At 35.1% G+C, this 22,322-nt stretch overlaps 3 protein-coding genes and 1 non-coding gene across 8 annotated transcripts; 2 read left to right on the forward strand and 2 right to left on the reverse strand.

Annotated features, from left to right (window-relative positions):
• Nucleotides 1–3,284: 3,284 nt before the first annotated feature.
• LHCB3 (light-harvesting chlorophyll B-binding protein 3) lies at nucleotides 3,285–4,682 on the reverse strand. Its single transcript, XM_086235430.1, has 3 exons — nucleotides 4,414–4,682; nucleotides 4,141–4,302; nucleotides 3,285–3,888 (listed from the first exon to the last, which is right to left on the reverse strand). Exons 1-3 carry the CDS (start codon nucleotides 4,549–4,551, stop codon nucleotides 3,379–3,381), a joined length of 810 nt encoding a protein of 269 aa, XP_086091556.1. The 5' UTR covers nucleotides 4,552–4,682; the 3' UTR covers nucleotides 3,285–3,378.
• An 822-nt stretch (nucleotides 4,683–5,504) lies between these two features.
• Nucleotides 5,505–8,829, forward strand: LOC147298117 (uncharacterized). Of its 2 annotated transcripts, none has more exons than XM_086256825.1 (5): nucleotides 5,505–5,775; nucleotides 6,426–6,490; nucleotides 6,615–6,644; nucleotides 6,760–7,906; nucleotides 8,606–8,829. In XM_086256825.1, the coding sequence occupies exons 1-5, from the start codon at nucleotides 5,599–5,601 to the stop codon at nucleotides 8,672–8,674; spliced, it is 1,488 nt and encodes a 495-aa protein (XP_086112951.1). In that variant the 5' UTR covers nucleotides 5,505–5,598; the 3' UTR covers nucleotides 8,675–8,829. The 2 variants fall into 2 exon arrangements, with proteins under 2 accessions (XP_086112951.1, XP_086112960.1); XM_086256834.1 differs by having other exon boundaries at nucleotides 8,521–8,654.
• Nucleotides 8,830–9,755: 926 nt separating this feature from the next.
• Nucleotides 9,756–18,196, reverse strand: MRE11 (DNA repair and meiosis protein (Mre11)). 4 transcript variants are annotated; one of them, XM_086245935.1, is made up of 24 exons: nucleotides 18,061–18,196; nucleotides 17,484–17,524; nucleotides 16,948–17,083; nucleotides 16,555–16,712; nucleotides 16,200–16,290; nucleotides 15,276–15,395; nucleotides 15,116–15,184; nucleotides 14,932–15,023; nucleotides 14,643–14,745; nucleotides 14,368–14,475; nucleotides 14,203–14,265; nucleotides 14,063–14,134; nucleotides 13,876–13,953; nucleotides 13,602–13,664; nucleotides 13,449–13,509; nucleotides 12,899–12,981; nucleotides 12,394–12,507; nucleotides 12,179–12,256; nucleotides 11,636–11,707; nucleotides 11,249–11,499; nucleotides 10,877–10,997; nucleotides 10,402–10,593; nucleotides 10,252–10,280; nucleotides 9,756–10,134 (listed from the first exon to the last, which is right to left on the reverse strand). In XM_086245935.1, exons 2-24 carry the CDS (start codon nucleotides 17,498–17,500, stop codon nucleotides 10,107–10,109), a joined length of 2,199 nt encoding a protein of 732 aa, XP_086102061.1. In that variant the 5' UTR covers nucleotides 17,501–17,524; nucleotides 18,061–18,196; the 3' UTR covers nucleotides 9,756–10,106. The 4 variants fall into 4 exon arrangements, with proteins under 4 accessions (XP_086102061.1, XP_086102063.1, XP_086102064.1 ...); XM_086245937.1 differs by having other exon boundaries at nucleotides 10,215–10,280; XM_086245938.1 differs by having other exon boundaries at nucleotides 9,756–10,139; nucleotides 10,215–10,280.
• A 605-nt stretch (nucleotides 18,197–18,801) lies between these two features.
• On the forward strand, nucleotides 18,802–18,873 carry TRNAC-GCA (transfer RNA cysteine (anticodon GCA)). The gene has a single exon. It is a non-coding gene; the product is annotated as a tRNA-Cys (tRNA).
• The last annotated feature ends 3,449 nt before the right edge of the window (nucleotides 18,874–22,322 follow it).

The following is a 22,322-nucleotide window of genomic DNA, read 5'->3' on the forward strand; positions in this document are numbered from 1 at the left end:
TGAGAAACTCTAGGGTATGCATTTAGAAGTGTCAAAACATGACTTGAGATGTTACTAGATACAATTTGAAATGCATCAAGGGTATGAACATTTAAAATGGCTCGAGCTAACTGAAATTCTTAAGGAATGACGTGGCATGCTGTAAGAAACGACTTGAGATGCCTTAAGGAACGACTTGAGATGTCCTAAGGCACGACTTGAGATATCCTAAAGCACGACTTGAGAAAATTTAGGGTGTAACTTTAGAAGTGTCAAAATATGACTTAAGATGTCACTAAATATAATTTGAAATGCATCAAGGGTATAAACATTTAAAATGCATTGAGCAACGAACTGAAATTCTTAAGGAACGACTTGGGATGCCCTTAGAAACGACTTGAAATGCTCTAAAACACGACTTAAGAAAATTTAGGGTATGCCTTTAGAAGTGTCAAAACATGACTTGAGTTATTACTAGATACAATATAAAATGCATCAAGGGTATAAACTTTTAAAATGACTCGAGCTACAAATTGAAATTCTTAAGAAACGACTTGGGATGCCTTAAGGCACGACTTGTGAAACTCTAGGGTATGAGTTTAGAAGTGTCAAAACATAACTTAGGATGTCTCTGGTTACAATTTGAAATGCTTCAAGGGTATAAACATTTAAAATGTCTCGAATTACGAATTGAAATTCTTCATAAACGACTTGGGATGCCCTTATGAACGACTTGAGATGCCCTAAGGCACGACTTGAGAAAATCTAGGGTATGAATTTAAAAGTATGAAAACATGACTTGAGATGTCACTAGGTACAATTTGAAATGCATTAAGGATATAAACATTTAAAATGCCTTGAACTACAAACTGAAATTCTTTAGGAACGACTTGAGATACCCTAAGAAACGACTTGAGATGCCCTAAGGCACGACTTGAGAAACTCTAAGGTATGAATTTAATAGTGTCAAAACATGACTTGAGATGTCACTAGGTACAATTAAAATGCATCAATAGTATAAATATTTAAAATGCCTCGAGCTACAAATTGAAATTCTTAATGAACGACTTGGGATGCCCTAAGGAACGACTTAAGATGCCTTGAGGCACAACTTAAGAAACTCTAGTGTATGCCTTTAGAAGTGTCAAAACATGACTTGAGATGTTATTAGATACAATTTGAAATGCATCAAGAGTATGAACATTTAAAATGCTTCAAGCTAACTGAAATTCTTAAGGAACGACTTGAGATGCCCAAAAGAACGACTTAAGATGCCCTAAGGAACGACTTGAGAAACTTTAGGGTATGACCTTAGAAGTGTCAAAACATGACTTGAGATGTCACTAGATACAATTTGAAATGCATCAAGGGTTTAAACATTTAAAATGCCTCGGGCAACGAATTAAAAAACAATAGGCTATGACTTGTGATGCCCTAAGGAACAACTTGTGATGTCCTTAGGAACGACTGGAGATGCCCTAACGCACGACTTGAGAAATTATAGGCTATGACTTTAGAAGTGTCAAAACATGACTTTAGATGTCATTAGGTACGATTTGAAATGAATCAAGGGAATAAACATTTAAAATTCTTAAGGATCGACTTGGGATGCACTAAGGCACGACTTGAGAAACTCTAGAATATGACTTTAGAAGTGTCAAAACATAACTTGGGATGTCACTAGGTAAAATTTGAAATGCATCATGATTCATGGGTATAAACATTTAAATGTCTCGAGCTACGAACTGAAATTTAGAGATAGGCATAACCCGATGCAACCCGACCAACTCGACCAAAATGGGTTTAGTTGGTCCAGTTTCTAACACACAATTTAAAGAGGTCGATTCATAACCAGACCTCAAATGGGTTGGTTAGCAGGTTGAGGTTCCAAATAACCGATCAAACCCAACCCATCCCGACCTAAAAATTAAAAAAATTAAATTAAATATTCACATGTCTAGTTTCTCATCTCACCTTGTTTAGAATGGTCAAAGATTCAAAGCAATGAGACTTCATCTCACCTTCCCTAGTTTCTTGGCCTGCGTTCTTTAATATCATAATAAGTTAATATTAATCTTTCACATGGCTTTGTTCTTTTATATATTAATATTAATGTTTCATATATATGGCTTTCTTGTTTTACGTGTGATTGTACTTGTTCCACTATTAAAGCAGACATGCACTGAATTGGGTTCAAGTTTAGAAAATAGAGACATATTAATTTTATAACTTAAATAGAGTTTCATTCATTATTTCTGATTTAGGCCTAAATTTTAATTGTATTTTGGGCCAAACCCAAACCGATCAAACCGACCAACCCAACCTGACTTTAATTGGTTTTGTTTGGTTCGATTTTTCCACTTTCATTGGGTTGGTTTGGTCTGAAAAATCACCAACTCGAAAGCATTGGTCTGGTCTATGGTTTGGGGGCCAAACTGACCCTTGTCTACTCATACTGAAATTCTCAATGAACGACTTGGGATGCCTAAGGAACCACTTGAGATGCCCTAAGGCATGACTTGAGAAACTTTAGGGTATGACTTTAGAAGTGTCAAAACATGACTTGAGATGTTATTAGGTACAATTTGAAATGAATCAAGGATATAAACATTTAAAATTCTCAATGAATGATTTGAGATGCCCTAAGGAACGATTGAGAAACTCTAAGGTATGTCTTTGAAAACGTCAAAACATGACTTGAGATGTCATTATATATAAGCTTTTTTATTAAAATTGGGAATTAATTTATCTAGCAGTTTATAAGTCTCCCAACTTATTTCCAATTTGTTTTGAAATATTATAATGTCCTTTAACTATATTAACTATTGGTTTTAAAGAAAGAGTAATTAATTCATAGCCCATGTGTCTTAGAGTTTTCTAATCACCCCCAACTTACATATGCAAATTGTGATATAGTTACATCTCTAGGGCTACATTACTTTTCTAAAAATCTCATTTATCGTTTATGATTTAGAGTTTATGTATCAAATTCTAATAAGTTTAATGAGATTCAATTACACATCTAGTAATTATTGAGTTATCTTTGATAAAAATTTTGAATTTTAATTTTAATAAAGCAATTCAAAACCTAATCACCCACACAGACTAATGTTCCAACCCAAACAGACTAGTGTACTCACCACCACACACACACACACCTTCTCATAGCTTTTGAAGCAGAAAACTTCTCAACTCTCCCTTGAATTTTCCAACTGATTTCAATCTCTAAGCTGATTCTATCTCTAATCCATCTGACCCTAACATCCATGAGACCACACAAAGTGAATTTTTTTAAAATCTGACAATAGTGAAACTGTTAAAATCTACATAAAAATTCTCCATTCAATTCCATTCCATTCACAATAAACATGATTAATTAGAGGCCTGATCAAGATCAATCTAAGATCCGGGCACAAACTTGGTGGCGTAGACCCAAGCATTGTTGGCCACAGGGTTGTCAAGGTGGTCCAGCAGGTTCTCTAGGGGACCCTTCCCAGTGACAATGGCTTGGACAAAGAAACCAAACATGGAGAACATGGCCAGCCTGCCATTCTTGATTTCCTTCACCTTGAGCTCAGCAAATGCGACTGGGTCGTCAGCAAGCCCAAGTGGGTCGAAGTACTGCCCTCCAGGGTAGAGCTCATTGCCCTCTCCGACTCCATCCAGGCCGTTGATCCGGAACCCCTCAACAAGGCCCATCATAAGGACTTGGAATCCAAGAACTGCTAGTATGCTCTGAGCATGGACAAGGTTGGGGTTGCCCAGATAGTCAAGCCCACCTTCTGAGAAAATTTGAGCTCCTGCTTTGAACCAGATTGGTTCTTTGAAGTCCACTCTCACCCATTTCTCAAGGACTTCTGGGGTGATACAGCCTAGTGCTCCGAGCATGGCCCATCTCGCGTGGATCACCTAAAGTTTGATATGTTATGTTGTCAGATTGTGAATCGGACATTCATCAAACATATTCTTCTTAATCATTGGTTTTGATTCTCTATTGACTTGTCAGATTGTGTGACAAGAGAACATCTTTTCATGTTTCCATTCATTGTTTCTCTCTATCTTTTGTATGTACTTGGGTTATTTAGGTTAGGTAGTTGTGAAGCAAAATTGGCCACTGATGAGACAAAGAAATAACACTAGTGCATGATGAAATAATAGTACCTCAAGAGCCCTGTTTTTGGCAAAGGCCTCTGGATCGGCCGACAACCCTGCAGTGTCCCATCCGTAATCGCCGGGGAATTCTCCGGTCAGGTATGAAGGAGTCTGAGCAGAAAAGGGTCCCAAGTACTTCACTCTGTCTGGTCCATACCACAATTCATTTCCCTATTCATGCCACAAGCAAATAATTAAGACCCAAAATATTAGCCTTAATTAGCCACCCACTTAATAAACACCAAACCAATTACAAAGAGAGTTTAGAACATGTATACATACCATGGTGTATTTCCCACTTCCCACTTGGACAACATCTCTAAGAGTGTTGGAACTTGGTCCTCTGATTTGGCCAAGAAATGGGGTTGGTCTAAGAAGAGTGCTGGAGCTAGCAGTTGCTGCCATTAGCATTGAGGCCATGACTTTCAAGCTTTCAGTTAATTCAGTTGAGTACTTTGTATTCTGATGAGCTGGGAATGAATTGCAGGCTTGGGCTGTGTAGAAATTAAGGGAGCTATGGGTGGATGAAAATGCAGGAGTGGGAAGCAGTGGTGGGGATTCTGAGGTTTGAGTCAACCAATGAGCAGGCTCCAACGGATTTTAAGTATCTCCAACTTATATCTTTCTATCCACATATTATCTTATTTTGCTGGGAAAATTTTCACCGTGTGGCACACATAGATGATAGATTTGGTTTTTTATTGGGTTGGGGCCTATGGCACATTGCTGATGGTTCCATCAGTGGTGGTTGTGACTGGATGTCTCAGATTGATGGGGCATGCGACCTTTGCTTGCGACCTTGAATAACATGTAGCACTTCTAGTAATTCTGAAAAGGGTATTTTGCACCAATATCCCTTATAATCAAATTATAAGGGGTATGAAGATATACTACCAAAAAAAAAAAAAAACCTTTTTACAGTCATGTAACAATATAGCACCTAATGTTAAGTTTTGTTAAATTTTCTGTTAATTCAAAGGGTATTTTGGTCAATTCATATAATTAACAATTTAAAAACTTTTTTTTTAATTGAGATTTAATTCAAGGAAAGCTTATTCAGATAGAACACATTTTTTTTCTTTTTAAAATTTTTCAAGACTAATTTAGGGATAAAATTATTTAGATAAAGCACCCTTTTAATTTTTTAATTCTAATTTAGAGGCAAAATTATGTAGATAAAACAATTTTGTTTCATTAAAAAAAAAGTGCAATTTTTGTTTTTCTTCTTTTTATTTTTTATTTTTTGGTTTGTAAATATAATTTAAAAGGCAAAATTATTTAAATTAGACACTTGAAAAATAGATTTGGGAGTATAATTAGACACTTAAATGCCACAAACGGTCGAGAGGTTTGAGCTTCGTGGGATAGTACAATAACATGCGCCATCCAGGAGGTGCGGAGTAATCTCAGCCGTCCAACAAGGATACGACGTCGTTGTGGGTTCGCGGCCGTGAAAGTAGAAAATTCATGCTGTTGCTTCCAAATCGCCAAACAGAAGAAAATGGAAGATTAAATGTTCATAGGAGGAGCCCATTCGTCCGAGGCTTTTGGAGGATTCTTTGCATAGCAGAAAGTCAGAAAGAGGTTCAAGAAGACATGAATAAGCTTCTTAAGGATAGCAACAATGATCATTGGGCTTTTCTGGTAAAAATGTCCTCTTTCTTGAACTTGTTTGTGGTGTTTTTGGTGGTGTTTATGGGTTTAGAAATATGGATTCTTGGGTATGAAAGCTTGAGTTTTATTTATTTATTTATGTTTTGCTTTTCAAATGTTATTGGATTTATTTCATATCTGGTTTGTCTGAAATGTTGGTCGTCTTGTCGAGGTTATTGAATTTGATCTCTTTAGTCTCATTTCTGGTTCAATTCTTTCTAACTAGGCTTTATTTTAGCTTATAATTGTTTTCAATTTCTGGGTTTGTTCTATTTCCTTAATTTCTTTGGGTTTCCTCGTTTTCGTATTGAATGTTGCATTCTTTATTCATGTTTATGTTTTCCCTTGCCTTCCATTTCTTTTCCTCATTCCACATTCTCTTAGCAACCAAACATTCCTAATCAACTGAGCGGTCTCGTGATTATAATTGTCTTTCTGCATCTATGTCCGGCTGTCATTTCTGAGTTAATTGCGTTCTGATTCTTTGTTTACAAAATGTGGGAATAGAAAAGGATTTGGAGTAGATCTTTTTAAAACCCCACTATATTGGAATTAACTTGCAATCTCTTTTATTTCATGCAATTTCTGAAGTTTACTAGATTACAATTAACATTTACTTCTTTCTTTGCTGATTAATACAGGAAGAAATTGAAGCGCCTATGTGGGTGGATCTCAGATTAGAAGCCAACTCTAACCACCAAGATATGTGAGTTCTATGTAATCAGTTATAAGATATTATCAAGTAAAGCTCCCATGTTTCTTTTTTCAGAAAAATAATTCAAAATTATTATGTGATGTCATTTAATCTTTCTTTTTTGGATACATTGCAGTGATGGTGAGTGGTTTTACAGAAGTCACCCGTAAGCATCCTTTTCCCCTTGAATTAAGTGTTTTTTTTTTTTTTTCTATTTTGGGTTAGAATGCTTGTCTTTGAAATAAGAATGCTGAGCTATAGTAATTTGATGGAATTATTAGGTTCCACCAATGTTCTTCTCTCCAGTTGAAGGCTGCATTTTCTCATTCTGGTGAGGAGGGTACTGCCTTTGACTTACTAGGACCATCTTCTCCCATGCTTCCATCTTCTGTCTCTAAGTCAAGAGGCAAAAACTATGTAAGCAATAAATGGGGAGGGGACAACCAGGATTTGTCATTAGATAAGCACCACCCGGTCAATGCTCTGAGTGGGACATCTTCCTGCGTGAATTCAGGGTCTAGTGATAAGATGAAATCCAAATCAAGCTTTATACATTTCAAAGGAACTTCCGGTTCAAAATCAAGTTGGGTTTGCAAAAGCAGTTTAACTGGAAATGGCATACCAAATTGCTCTAAGCCTATATCTTCTAGTGGGGATTCAACATGTAGTTTGAGCATTATGACAAACAAGGCAGATGAAAGCAATACAACAAGCGCCATTACATCTGAGAGAGGTCAGCAGCAACAACAGAATATGGAGAAATCAAGTTGGGCTCTAAATCAAACGAGTGGGATTTTGGCAGTCATAAAGACTGGTATGAGGAAAAGCTGTGTTACAAGAAAAGCATCTAGAGTTGAAATTAATGGTGATAGAAGGCAATCAAGAGGCCGTAAGTCTTCATCCAGCAAGTCTAGTGTGGGGTCATCTTCAAATCCTTGTTCTGATGTCAAGAGTTCAACATCTACATCAATACAGTACAAAGAAAGAACACCAGATAGCAGGAATGTGGCTAGAAGCACTTATGCAGCCAAGGACAAAATAATTTTTTCTAAAGTATCCAAGACATCTACTCATAAGATTGAGCGAGGGACTTCTAACTACAGAATGGGGCCTAATGTTGCAATGTCAACCCACCAGGATGCTGCAAAACCAAGGGTTCAAGTTCAGACTCTTAAAAGGAAACCTTTGGAGCCAGTTAGAGTTAATGAAAAGAAGTCAATTACTGCTACTGTAAAATATAAGGAGAAACCAGTAGTTGGTGGATCTTACAGATTGGCTGAATCTGGAAAAGAGAATGTTAAAGGGATACCAGCTGGAAGTCAGAAATGCAATAGCAAAGACGTAGCTGCTGTAATGATGGTTAGAGGTCAGAAAGCGACAAAAGAGAGCATTCTGCAAGGGAATGGCAAAAGAGGACTGGCTGGAAAGGTACATAAGTAAATTTTCAATTACACTGGTCCATTGTTACCTTTTTGCCTTGGCTGATAAGCATCAAAATTTTCATCCTTCTCTCTATATGAAGTCTTTAGAGAAAAACAACTCTTTTGACTTTCAGTGTTTGACTGAAAATAAATCAATTTTCAGATAAGCTAGTATGGAAAGTAATCGGTTAAATACCTAAGAGAAAAGCTCTGGAAATGCTGACTCAATTCAGAGAATCAGTAGCTCTTTAGGACTTATCAGTTATAAACATCACCTGCATAGTCAAATAATTTGTATTAATTTTCATGGTCTAGTTTGGATTGGCCATGTAAAAATCCATAGTCTCCTCCTCTCGATGTACCATTCGTGCCATTTCTTTTGAATTAGACGAATCTCATTGGACTTTTATATGTGCTGCCATATAGACTGGAGTATCATGTTTTGGACAGTGATCTTAGTTGATATTGCTAGGCTACTTATTGTCTAAACTCTAAACATATGCAATTTCTCTCATCATTCTTAGTTTTGTGGTTACTAATTAGATTTCTCTAATTAAACTTATGTTCCATAATACAATATGATATCACCTTATTATCTGGTGTTTTGCTGATTAATTGCAGGTTGTTCAAAACTCTATAAAGGGGCTTTTGTACTAATTTTAAGGCATTTTCACTTAAAATCTGATATCGTTGAACTTTTGAGCAGGGAAAAGTCAGCAGTCAGAACCATTGGGTAAACCTGAAGGATGTTTCCGAGAGGCCCCCTTTCAGATGAGAGACTAGTGCACTGCAGCCTACGGATCTGTATGCACCGGAAAACTTAGAAGAGACTAAGAGGGGCGGATAGATGTTATAGAGAATACCAATGTGTTGAGCATGTCACTTGTAAAACCTTGTCTTCTCTTCTATTCATCTCATGAAAATTACAGCGATTCTCTAAATTGAAATTCTCTTCCTATACTCCACAAAGACAAAAAAAAAAAAAAAAAAAAAATTCAAGCTAAAAAACAGTCTTTCGAAAAATGACACCAGGCCCTTTAGATCCTGTCAATTTTTTTATTATTTACCATACTTATTCTATCTCTAGCAACATGCTTCCTTCAACTAGAGTTTTAATAACGGGATTTCTTTTGCTTTAAGAACCAGATCTTTTCAAACCCAATTTCTTGGATTGATTCATTTGATTTGAAAATTACCAATTTGGTCTCTGCAATAGGACAATTCTGACAAGCAATTGTCAATTTGGTACCTAAAATCAATTTGCTTACAATCTAAAAAATCCCAAATTTTTAATTTAGAAAAGAATAATCCATTTAGAGATAGAAAGACCATCTAATGTAGGGCTGACATTTTGTGCCGAACAACCAATGCCGACCTACTTCCAAACCGATCGGTTCAGTGGTTGGTTGTGAAATGTCAATTGTTTGACTGCGATTTCCACCATGGGCAGTATTGGCAATAGGTTGGAAACAACCCCTCTCGAAACACCAAAATCAGTATCACACTGCCTCCCGACCGTTGATCGACCCCTACTAAACCTGAAACTTCAATAACCAACAATAGTCGGTTCGGTGCTGGTCCATTTCTGTGCCATCCACCCCAAGCGGTTCGATCGTCGATCTTGTGGAATCGATTCAGTTATCGCACCAATTCCACCCCTAATCTAATGGGCCTTTTAAAATTAATTTTCATTTTCATTTTCGTGTTAATTTGATAGAGAAATCAAGGCCTCCAATCTTAAACAGTTAAATCCAGTATTACTTTCCCTCTTATATTGACGAGGGTTAGCAAAGATATGAAAGCATAACTTTTGCTTGTTGTCAACAAACAAAATTTGGCAAACAAATGAATTCCATCAAAACAGACTTAAAGAAACATATTTCTGGAAACCCATTACATCTGGCAAAATCACTTTAAATGCCAATTAAAAAACACCTAAACTTACAATTGACCACTCAATAGAATAAACTGCAATTTCAACAGATATAATGCGAATGGTAACTACAAGTTATTAGAAAGAAATTCTGCCACACCCCGTCATCTCTCGCATCATGTATCACTCAAACTTACCCAATTTGTAGTGAGAAAGTCAACAGAAGTTGTCATCCACTCTTCCAACAATGAAATTACATCCCGAATCTCCACTGCACCTTACACAAGAAACATGGTCAAGCAGTTTGACCAGACTTCAAGCAGAAGCTTCTATTCTATGGAAGGATTGTCTTTGTCCCAGCTCTGCACTATTTAACACCTACCAGTTATGCACCAGAGTGGATATACATAAAATGAGACCAATACATCAGGGTGGGGCCTACCATGCTGAAGCATGAGTGAAACTTTGATGGTTGTTACCTTCTAAGATTGCCATAGTTCCTTGTGACCTACAAAAGAAGGAGAAGAAAAAATTGTAAGACGTTAATATAGAAAAATTTACAATACTATTTATTTCACACTGATTTAAAAATATATAGGTAAAAGGGAAAGAGTAAAAAAAGTAAGAACCCGAGGTTGAGGCTTCCATCTCCTTGTCACATCCTCATCATCATCATCGTCATCATCATTGTTCATAAGCATTCGATGAACCGGAGAGTTAACTGATTTCTTTCCACGCTTAGAGGATTGAATAGAACCTCCACCTCTCCCCCTTGGAGCAGCCCTTTTCCGTCCTTTACCTTGAAGACTTTCATCATTTTCCTTCAATAGTATAAACCACATTGCCTTATCAAACAAATAATATAAACCACATTGATTTGGTGTGTGGAACGTGTATAAAAAGTGTCAGAATCTAATAGATTTTTTCTTCTTTTTGTCTAGGATAGTATATGAAAAATTTTATAATGGCTGACTCAAGGCAAAATGAAGTTGTGTATTAGTGGACTCGGCAAAATCATATGAAAGAGACTGCGCACACTCAATTAGCTACCACGTATTTAATTCCAAGATTAATCATTGAATTGAGCAAGAAGGTAATCCATACCGAACTATTATCAACCTCTTCAATTCCTAATTTCCCTGCCTCTTCACTTGAAGCAGAATCCACATCTTCCACATCATCGGCAATACTTCGGACTGCAGCACTTGCAGCAACTGATGCAGATCTGCATTAACAATATTAGCTAATATACTTCACTAGCAACATGAAGGTCTCAACTTATTAATGCAATATAAACCAAGGGTGCAGCATACTTCTGACTGCATGCATTCAACTACTTATGCTTCCTCATGATACAACCCATCAGATCTTACCACTATACTTTTTCCTACACATGTTTCTCATCTTGCACGTATAATAGAAACTGATTTATTTTTATTCGTAATTTACAATTTAGAATAAAGGTCAAAGAAAAACCTTTGAGAATGGCGAAATCCAAGAGCTGCATCAAGAGTAGTCTGCTTCAAGTTACTGGAGGAGCCCCTTCCCCTGCCCCTACCCCTTCCTCTTGTGGAAGTTTTACCCTTACCAACTTCCGAAGAAGATGCCTTGGATGACCCCTTTCGGCCTCTTGCAGTAGACTTTGAGCCAGTCATCTGTGTTGTGTCTTCATCATCACTGAAGGAAACTGCACTTGCAGTTCCGGCAGCACTTTTACTTCTGAAATCCTACATGAAGAACAGAAGCTTAAAATGCAGGTAGTAATCAGCACATCAGCACATGTATCAGCCCAAAAGATGCTGAAATGGATGCCACGTTGATCATTGATGCAATTTCTTGAAAGATGACTAAAATTAGAATTACCTCCAAGGACGGAGCACTGGAGGGGAATTGTGAGTTATTCTTAGAGTGGGCAGACCTTTCCTTGACACGTTCCTGCAGGTATAAACAATATATAATGTATGGCCAATGTAAATTGGAAGTGAGCCTTCCTTAAATGCCCTTGTGATGCAAGGCCACAAGAGGGTGAGAGAAGAATAGCACTTTCTTTTACATAACCCAAACCTTAAATACCTAGAAGTTTTTCTTTCTTTGGCCAATACCTAGACTTTTCTGTTGAAATGGCCTCCTTTTATGAATAAAATTCTAACCTTTTGGATCACATATATTTGTTTATTCCACATCTAACAAATAAACCATGGAAATAAATGAAATTACACTGAGTGCAAGAGGTCACAAGAGACCAAATGGAGACTGCAAATATTGGAACTGCCTGCCACGTTACACCTCAATGACAGCACTGAGGCCCCAGCAAGGCAAAATAATTGTGTCTGTGAAACTATGACTAGCATATGTATTACTTGTTAGCTAATTTGATGATAAAAGCATATATTAGAAAATTCTTGCCTCCAAGTATTCTCCAACTTTAAGGATCAAATCTTCCTCTTCAAATTTCAGAGTATCTGAATCCTTAGCAATTTTGTTCTGTTTAAGTAGAAAAGTGAAGTTATTATTAGCATAATTCAAAAAAATACAATAAACAATTAAAGCAAGAAGAAATTATTAGAAATAGAAAGAAAAAATCACTCTAACTACACAAACCAGGTCTAAAAGGCACTTACTCGAGTTTCTTCAAGATTGTATTTCACGCAAGAATAGAAAGCCATTTTGTCGTCCTTACTAACAAAATTGTGTAATGCAACATCCAAATCATTGACAGGAAGGATCTCCATTTTCTGCATGATCAGATATTGTCATGAGAATTTTAGCCTTAAAATAAAACATATCATGCTGTAAGTAACTTTATCATAATTTTCAATATTTGTTACATGAGTTCCATTTTAACAGTAACCCATAAACAAAATCATAGTTTCGAATCAATAAACCCACGATTGGAACTAGCAAAGATGCCTGAGAAGAAATTTGGTAGTTGCAAACCACATTCTGTTTTCATTTAAGGTTTGTGTTTCTCAGCAAAACTTGACAAACTGTTTATTCACAAGAAACTAACAAACTCTATTCTGTATACAAGCCAATTTAGCGTTTCACTGGATCAGAAGTACAAGATGGCATGAAATATGCAGAACACATGCAATGAAAGAAAGTTAGGAAGATGATGGTTGATACCAAATTATTTTCAGCAACTAAAGCCTCTATGTTTTGTTGATTTAGTTCTTCTGGGCGAAGCCGTTCTGAGTCATCAATTTTACCTACAACAAAATAAAAAATAAATAAATAATCAAATAAACCTACAACACTTCTTTTAGCATATCAACATTGAAGTTCTGGGAAAAAAACAAAAAAAAAGGTCAGAAACTTGATTATGATAAAAGATTCCACAGTTAAAGTGATGTAGGAGCACCAGAATTAGTAACCCAAAGAAGTTCAAACAGTAAAATTCAACCACAAAGTACAAAATCCATCAAGTTTTCTTACCATTACTTTCACTGTCTTGAGATATAACTTAACTAAATTGTAAAATTAGTATGTGAAAGTCCTTAGACTGTTGCCAACACTAAGATTTAATTTTTGGGGTTGTGTTGATACAATTGACTTATCAGGTTAACATGAAAAACATCTCGCAACTTACCAAGTTACCTGTGGTTCAAAACTAAATAAAGTGATGGAGTAAAAGTAAAGAATCAACCAATGCAAAATTTACTAGTGTGATTGATACCTTCGCCCCGACCCTTTTTTGAAGCCTTTGAAAATATAAGAATGTCTTGTGGGTTCGCAACCTAAAAGTCATTAGAATAACAATAATTTTTTTCTCAGATGTGATACTCAACAAAAATTAGTCCTTACTGATCTAAGATTGGAGTGAAGGTACCTTCCCCACATACTTCTGTCCAAATCTTTGAGGATTTATTGTCATAAATCCAGAATAGTCTACCTGCCAAATAAGCCACAGAAGTCAATTGGTGACACTAGAAGGGGGGTTAAAGATACATCTGAGACAAACCACCATAAATATATGCACAAATATTTTGTAGGTCCAGAGGCAAGAAATGGGATATGAGAAAAAACTAAGCGAGATACGAGGGTGCAAATATCAGGACCGCCATTGACAGTACCACCATCTTCACCTGATATGGAAATATTACCTTTATTCGGACTAATGGAAGTTTGTGCTGTGATCTGTTAACAGCATTGTTCCTAGATTTCTCTATCAGAGATTGAACCTAAACAAATTCAAAGATATATTATCATCATATAGCACATGCATCAGGGCATATAATACAAGGCAAAAGAAACCAAGACAGTCCAATATTACTTGTCAATTAAACTTACCACTTTGTCTAAGTGTTCAAGAATTGAATTTTGATCATTGGAATCAATCTCAGATTCGTCCTTTAATACGACCTGGATCAAATAAATTTAGTTATTCACCAAAAGTTGCAATATATAGAAAAAGGTAAACATTGAATCACCTCTGTGTATTCAAAAGGCCTCACTGACGTCAAAGGAATCTTGGTTGGACGATATTGATTCCCCTACATTTTTGTGTATCAATATCAAACACAGTTTGGAAATAAAAAAGACCAAAAGATGCAGCTTTGTGGAAAAATACATCTAAAGATTGATTTATGGATAACCTTGATTTCTAAGAGAAGCACATGCTTTGGCTTTGATTCTCCATCAATCAGTGATGTTGCAACTGAAGAACCAGGTTGTGTAATGTGAAATCCCATCCCTGGAACTTCCTGTCAAAAGCAAAATCCATGTCTAATTCTGTAAGAACTAAGAACCCCCCAACCAAAGCAAAAATACACACCCAGACATGGACACGCTCACAGACACACGCTCAAGCTTGTGTGTGCAAGCATGCATATATGCGTGTTGCATGGGAAGAAGCAATATTCATTGGCACCTGAGGATCCACAAGGCATTCATGTTCGTGTCCCCACACTACGAAATCCAGGAAGCGTGGTAAAAAGTGTTCATTTATGGCATTTTTTGGGTTTGTCTTCACTCTGCAGATGGCATTATAAGATAACTTCGCAGTTAGGAAGACTGGACAACTTCAGGTTTAAACCAAAATCAAAGGAAATTTTTACATAAATCAGCATTCTTCCTTCAAGCATGAATAAATTCTCTCTCTCTCTCTCTCTCTCTCTCTTTCACACACACACACACACACACACACACACACACAAAACCTGTTCTGATGAAGCACCAGAATGTTGAACCAGTCTGAAACTTCCAACCCTTCTTGACCTTCAGGTCTCATCCATTGAACAGCATGTGGTGTCTGAAATATGAATACCCAACATATCTGTGATTCCACATAAAGTCTGCAAGTAAACAGCAGAAAGCAGAAAGCAGAAGCCCCACATAAAATACCTGAAACATTCTGTTGAGCCGTTCATCTCTAATGTTTCCAAGACCATAGAGAGCTACAGCTGTTGTACCCTACAATCCAGATGGAGTTATAGGCTTGCAAACAAAAAGAGCTAAAATACTCTCAAGCCTGCTATTTATCATATCTAAAGGTTAGACGAACCTTCCTCATAAGAATAGGGCACAGAGTGATCTGACCTACTCCAGAACCCCCAAGAACCATTTTCCCAAAATAGTTTACAAGATTGCATGCTGAGAGAATATCAACAGCAGAAAGGTTATCCTGTCAATAGTCACAACATTAAGAACTACAAATTCATTGTACTAAGAACAGCTAGAGCAAACACATTGAGAAAATTGATAAATGCAACATATGTATGGAAGTACCAAAGAGGGGCTCCTTGCTCTCTTTCTGGGAATAATAAAACTGTTATTTCCAAAGAAAATATTCTTCTAGTTGGGAGTTTAAAAGAAATGCAAGCCCTGGAAACATTTTCCAAAGTATCAACTACCCTCTCTCTCTCACACACTCATTTTTTTAATCTCCCCACTGAAGGTAATAGTAGTTGGATATAAAAGAACAGAAGACAACAAAAACTGGTAAGCTTTTAACATTGATTCGTTTTTAAGGGTTCTTGTCTCATGGTTCCTAAACATGGTCAATTTAGATGCAGATGTATTACCGTTAAGCTTATTTTTTCATAAGATCTTCACAGAAGACCATTCAAATCCTTTACTAACTGTAAATCTGTATATTAAGAAAACACCTCACTACAGCAAATGTATGTTTGAATTTGCTGATGAGGCTTCTAAGGTTTTTTTTTTTTGCACAGCTGATGAGGCTTCTAAATTGATTCCCATGGAAACTAGAACCTCACCTATTACATTTACAACCAACAAATTTGACCAGTGAACTATTTTGCATTTGCAGCATATTAAGGTTTAAGCAAAAAAATATATAGGATGAAAATTTCTTATTAACAAAATCTTACAACCATGGCTTTAAAAGTATTTCTGATCAAAAGCATTGATAATGAAAAAAAAAAAAAACCAAATGCACACACAATTTTACCAAAAAAATTCATACCACTCCAGCAGGATCGTCATGATTTCCATGAATACTAAACACTGGCAAGCCAACATTGAAGTGAGGGTCTTCATAATTTACATGACCAAATCTGTTAAAACAAGCATGTTGTTATAAACTGATGGGTGCATTTCTGTACCATAATAGCATCCCTGAATTTTATACAAAAAAACAAGGATTCTGAAATAAAAATCAATGCAAACTCGCATTACAATAAAAAAGTAGATTTTTTAGTCCTACAACTCAACAGCACAGGAAAGTTTTATTCCTATTGTACAGCTCATGGCTATACAGGGTTCTAAATCAAAGGTCAACTTAGGCATGCCAAAAAACAAACGTGCATTTAAGCAATTACGTATTTGGAAAATTCACAGTCTGGTCGCTAACAACTTGGAACTGCACTGGCTGATCATTGAGGCAATGACGACGGAGAATCTCAATGGCCTTAACTAGTGTTGACCTTGAGGGCTTATTCTCATGGAACAGATCACCACCAAGAAGCAAAAAATCCACCTGATAGCAGATAAATGTCAAAATGTGTGCATAAATATGTTTGGTTAAAATCATAAGTTCACACAGAAAGTAGAAGGAAACGGGTTCAATTGAATAGGGCTTTGCAATACAATATTTCTCCAGATGTGGACTTGAAATTGAAAGGAATAAAAGAAGGGAAACAATCCACACTGGAAAAGTGGTATTGCATTGAGTGATACTACAAATACAGCTAAAAGGGAAAATTAGCCACTACATTCTTTTGTTCTGCTATTGAGCATATCTCATCAAATGCCTGGAACGAATCATGCCGCCGTATTTCATCCTTTTCCATATAGCCCAGATGGCAGTCCGTAGCAACAAGTATTCGAAGTGTATTACTAAATTCCTCCCTGAAAACGCATTTGTTATACATAACAACAGAAATAACTTTTGTCCAGCAAATCTGAAAGGTCTAACCAAAAAGAGTCTCCTATTTTATGTTTTTTTTTTTAATCAGTTACAACAGTGGGGGAGGGGGATTTTAAACGTGGGATCCTTCTTAAGAGGAGAAGTGTGATTAGCAACTGGGGTATGCCCCACCGCATTTTTTTTTTTTTCTGTTTTTAGTTTCAAACGAGGGAAGTTCTCACATTAAACATAGCATTATGGTAAGTGGCAATACTTTAAGAAGCTTACTATAGAACACCTACTCAATCTGTGGGTTTAACCAAAGAAAAAGCACGTTCCTCCACCAAGAGCTTCCTTAACATAGTACTAGGTACAAAGATATTAAGAGCAGTCAGGTTTTACCTTGACAAGTCTCCCATGCTGATAGTTGCTACTATTTAAACCTACAACATGTGCAAAACCACAAAAGTGTTATAGCTAATGAAGCTCCAATTTCAACTAGAATTTAATTTTACTCATGCCATTATCTCCACCACCCAATTTCAATTTAAAATCCAAAAAAAAAACAAAAAGAAAGGACAAAATTTCAATTTCAATGAATGCATTTGCTAAAAATGTTAGAATAAATGAACCGAAACCCAATGTTTCAATTTTCCATTGAGAAATAAATTCAAAAGGCTCAGGTGAAATCACAAAAACCCTAGTACAGGGTTTATCAGCACAAGTACACAAAATCAACAAGTGTAAAGAAGAAGAAGAAAGCCAAAATAAGAGTAAAAAAAGTAATGCTTTAGCTGCTGAGAAAATGTGTGAAAAATAAAAGGAAACAAAAATTAAAATCCTATAGTAAGAATTCAACTCAGACCAAAAAAAAAATAGTAAGAAATTCATCGAACCGTTTCATGAAAAAATACCGAGATTTTTTTTTCTTTTTGTTTTCATTTTCTCGGTAACCAAACAAAGAATGAGAGACGATTACCTCTGCTACAGTTCTGAATAGGAATGTGAACGTCAGTGCAAAAGCCGAGTCAGCGAGACTTAGAAACGGAAAAGGGAACTGGTGGCGGGGAATTTTAAAAGCAGAGCGAAGAGACTGGAAAAACGGGAACGGGAACGGGAACGGTGGCATGGTATTTTGTACCCTGCTATTTTCAGCTATTGACAATTGTGTCCCAGTTTTGTTTAGGCCCATTGGGCTTAAAAAGAAAAAAAATGGCCTGAGTCTAGATTGGGCAAGTCAATTGTCAAGGACCAAGTTATATTACTTGTAAATTTTGTAAAATAAATTTATACATGCGATTAAGATTTAAGTTATTTAACTCAAGTGACATGCATGGGATGAGTTTGGCGAAAGTACAGAATTTAGGTTCAATCCACCCTATAATAGTATAATCTATACAAAATTATTTTTCATGAAGATTTATACAGGAATTTTATTTTATAACGATTGTTAAAATTATTAAATTTATAATTTTTCTACACAAAATTAGCAATCCACATTTCATTTTCAGTTAGAATCATGTACAAGATAAGCACCATATTCAACCCACTTAATGGTCCTATTTGGTCACAGGCTTGCGCTATCAAGCTTGGAAACTGAAATTTCATTTGTGTATAAAGCTTTATTGTTCACAAAAATTGTGAAACTTTCCATTTTTATCTATTTAATTTCTATTTTAATAAAGTAATGAATAGAAAAATTTTCAAAAATATTAATATTGGGTCCATAGCTCAGTGGTAGAGCATTTGACTGCAGATCAAGAGGTCACCGGTTCGAACCCGGTTGGGCCCTCAGTATTCATTTTGAAAGTTTTTATTTATACCTATTCTTTTAGCAAAATTAAATGCATAATTTATTTTGGTATGAAATTAAATGCATCAATTAATAGAAAGAATATCACCCCTAGTCTTAAGTTATCTAATTAATCATATGTAGGAAAAGGGACCTGCTTAGGGTTTTTCTTAATTTTCAGCATAAATTTTTATTTTTATTTTTGTGCTGGATAATCAAATTTGTGTATTGTGGAAAAAAAAAAAAAAAAAGGAAGGATGAGATTCAGATTCCTAAATTTGTTTTTACTCTAGAAAAATGTACGGATGAATGGACAACCATCCATAGGAAGCTGCATGTGAACGCTTACAAACAAACAAGTGCTGATGACTTGATGAGGCCGAATGCAGCCAAACACATTTGCAACATTGGTCATGTGGGATTCTAAGGGCCTATTCAAAAATTATTTTTTGTTTTCAAAAATAAAAAAATAAGTTTTAGTCAAGAAAACGTGTTTGGTAGATCATTTTTAAAAATAATTTTAAAAAAATTCAAAAACATGCCTCTTTTTAAAAATGATAAAACATCGTTTTTCTCAATTTTTTTTTACACTTCCTTTTTTCTTAGATGTCATCATTTTTTAAATTTAAAAATTGTTTTCAAATTTCATACAAAACACGTTTTCAAATTTTAAAAATTGATTTTGAAAACTCACATTTAAAAAAAAAATCTTAATTTTTGAAAAAAAAAAAAATTTGAGTAGGATACCAAACGGTATATTTATTAATTCCTTCATTTATTTTCCTTCAATTATCAGATGTCCCACTACCATATTATCATTGCAACTGGTTGGCCAATATATTTTCTAAATAATAACGATGTATTTACCATTTCCCATATATCAAATAATAAAGAGATTTAATTTTAATAATATATTACAAATGACGTGTGTACGTAATTAGTGGCAGATCTAAGAATTTTTAATTGTAGGAAAGATATGAACGATCGAGCAATTGCAGACTGTGGTGGAGTTGGAGAAAGGAGGAAGTGTGGGAAAGGAATTAATTACGAGTGATGGCTTGGCTGGTGAATCGGGAGAGGTTATGTGTTTTGCTGGCTTAATCTTGGCATAATCTTTTTAATTAAGTGACATTGTTCATAACAACGTGGTTTGAGGCACAAGTACAACAATTAGTTAAAAAACAAATAGAGGGGAAACCATTAAGGGAAGGAAAGATGGAATGAACCTCAAATATATATTTTGCTAAGAAAGCCAATAGATAGTTGATAATTCTTATTGTACTTGATTAATGTAGTTAATTAATGATGATCACATTAGTATATAAATGAATGCAAATACCAACTTATCATAATTCATGAGGCCACGCTCAGCAATTGAAAATATACTCTCTCTACATATTCTAAAATATTGAATTCAAGTAGCATTGTAGCAATGGACATGAATTTATTAGAAGTCCATTTTAGCAGCTTTGAATATATATAGATGGAATCATATATGGGTGATATATTCTTGGTATTATACCATCAATGATGTGGTCCAAATGTCCAATGACGTTTGACAGGCAACTGATTAATTTCAATTATTCGTATGGCTCATTATTAATAATTATTATTACATTAAATATTTTGGAAATCTTCTTTTCCTTCTATTATGCTACTAGCACGTACTGCCCACTCGAATGTGAATCATGTCTTGTTCGTACTTGAATGTGATGTTACAGTACGTACTTCAATATAGGGTCATTTGGATATTAATCCATTGAATTATATCTTTTAAGAGTCTAATACTATTACTTTTTTTTTAATAGCTAAACCCTATATTTAAAATCATGGTACACGAAAAATAATAATATTTCATTAATTCTCTACTTTCTACAAATTGCATCATTATGTAATTAAATGTTAATTTGTTTTTAAATTGTGTCATTCTTTAAATGTCGTTATTCTCCCATCAAAAAAAAAAATCCATAAATTAAATAGATTCATTAAAACACTTAATCTAAGACACATTTTATAATGTGATATATATATATACACAAAAAATGCTCTAAAGTTAACCAGTTAGTAAAATAATATGACACTAATCAACCATTTCAGCCTACTACACAATGTGATTTTATAATTGAAACCGTTCATTTTTTAGATCCTCATTCAAATATCAACCTTGCAAAAAATTAACCAAATCAAAAATTATTTAGCCATTTAATTGTCATCACAATAATTTCAAGGTTTTATAAAAAAAGTGTGTTCGTTCATTTTCTTAGCACAATTAGCTTAATAATAGTTTGATTCAATGATTTCTGATTTATTTGATTTTTTGTAAGGTTGATCATTGAATGGAGATCTAAAATATGAACCGCTCGGATTATGAAATCACATTGTATAGTAGACCCAAAAAAATAGTTAGCGTCATATTATCTTACTAACTAGTTAGTTCTAAAATACTCATATACATATATATATATATATCTCTCTCTCTCTTCTCTCGAGTCCAGACCATGATTTTTTTTTTTTTAAGAACCAGACCATGATTAAGTAGGTCAAATAGAATATTTACAATTGAAAATTGTTTGTAGGTCCATAACATTGATTTGTTAGTGTAGATGATTTATTTTATGTAGGTTCTTTAATTATTATAAGTTACTTATTTGGTTAAAAAAGCTTCAGTGGGAACAACCCCTGCCAACTCACCTCTCTGAGTGGCAATACTATCCATTCAAAAGTTGCCATTTGTTTCATTTTAATTACAGTTTTAAACAATGCTGACTATGAAATTAATATATGAAAAGTAAGTCATTTGATAACTAGTTAGAGAACTTAATTTTGAAAAAAAGAAATACATGGGTTTTAATTGGAGAAATAAAATTTTGATAGGGGTTTCTTAAATTTACTATTAATATAAAAGACGGGTTGCATACTTGTATACTTGTATATAAGGGTTGTAGTAAAAAGATTTCCTATGCCTCTCGAAAAAATAACAATAATAATAATTCCTACGAGTTGGCTGACGTACGTTGGTACCAAATTCAATATATCATATGAAATGGATATTTCAGCTTCTAGAGGCTGTGCAGTGTATGACGTCTATATAAGAAACCAAAAGCTAGCTAGCACCTAGCAGTGCAGTAGTTAACTATTAATTAGTAAGTAATTAGACCCATCGTTTTCATGTACCAGAAAGTTGATTGTAATTTGGGAGTATCATATCTGTAGCGATTTGTAACGGACAGTGGGGACGTGTACATATATGGTCTTGGAAGCATCCGGACATTGATATATAAAAGCCAAATATATTAATTTTGTAGACCAAACCCAAAAGGCATTTTAATGTAATGGTCCTAATGGACCACATGCATACATTTATTTTACAAGTTCTAGTGTCCTTGTCTCTCCTTATTCAGTCCTTGGCAAGTTGAATGCCCTACAATGCTAAGGTCATGACGTCCCTC

Source organism: Dryas octopetala, chromosome 1, assembly GCF_963921425.1.
Source record: "Dryas octopetala chromosome 1, drDryOcto1.1, whole genome shotgun sequence".
In the NCBI taxonomy this organism is placed as follows: domain Eukaryota; kingdom Viridiplantae; phylum Streptophyta; class Magnoliopsida; order Rosales; family Rosaceae; genus Dryas; species Dryas octopetala.

What these genes read in the sequence shown, in the direction of transcription:
- LHCB3 (XM_086235430.1), bottom strand. Translation starts at nt 4,551, where the DNA reads ATGGCCTCAATGCTAATGGCAGCAACTGCTAGCTCCAGCACTCTTCTT. An exon ending in GAAGTGGGAAATACACCATG is followed by an intron (nt 4,303 to 4,413) that starts GTATGTATACAT and finishes TGGCATGAATAG; the next exon opens with GGAAATGAATTGTGGTATGG. An exon ending in CCAAAAACAGGGCTCTTGAG is followed by an intron (nt 3,889 to 4,140) that starts GTACTATTATTT and finishes ATCAAACTTTAG; the next exon opens with GTGATCCACGCGAGATGGGC.
- LOC147298117 (XM_086256825.1), top strand. Translation starts at nt 5,599, where the DNA reads ATGCTGTTGCTTCCAAATCGCCAAACAGAAGAAAATGGAAGATTAAAT. An exon ending in ATGATCATTGGGCTTTTCTG is followed by an intron (nt 5,776 to 6,425) that starts GTAAAAATGTCC and finishes TGATTAATACAG; the next exon opens with GAAGAAATTGAAGCGCCTAT. An exon ending in AACTCTAACCACCAAGATAT is followed by an intron (nt 6,491 to 6,614) that starts GTGAGTTCTATG and finishes GATACATTGCAG; the next exon opens with TGATGGTGAGTGGTTTTACA.
- MRE11 (XM_086245935.1), bottom strand. An exon ending in GCCCTATTCTTATGAGGAAG is followed by an intron (nt 15,185 to 15,275) that starts GTTCGTCTAACC and finishes TCTGGATTGTAG; the next exon opens with GGTACAACAGCTGTAGCTCT. An exon ending in AAGAGGTTGATAATAGTTCG is followed by an intron (nt 10,594 to 10,876) that starts GTATGGATTACC and finishes ATACTATTGAAG; the next exon opens with GAAAATGATGAAAGTCTTCA.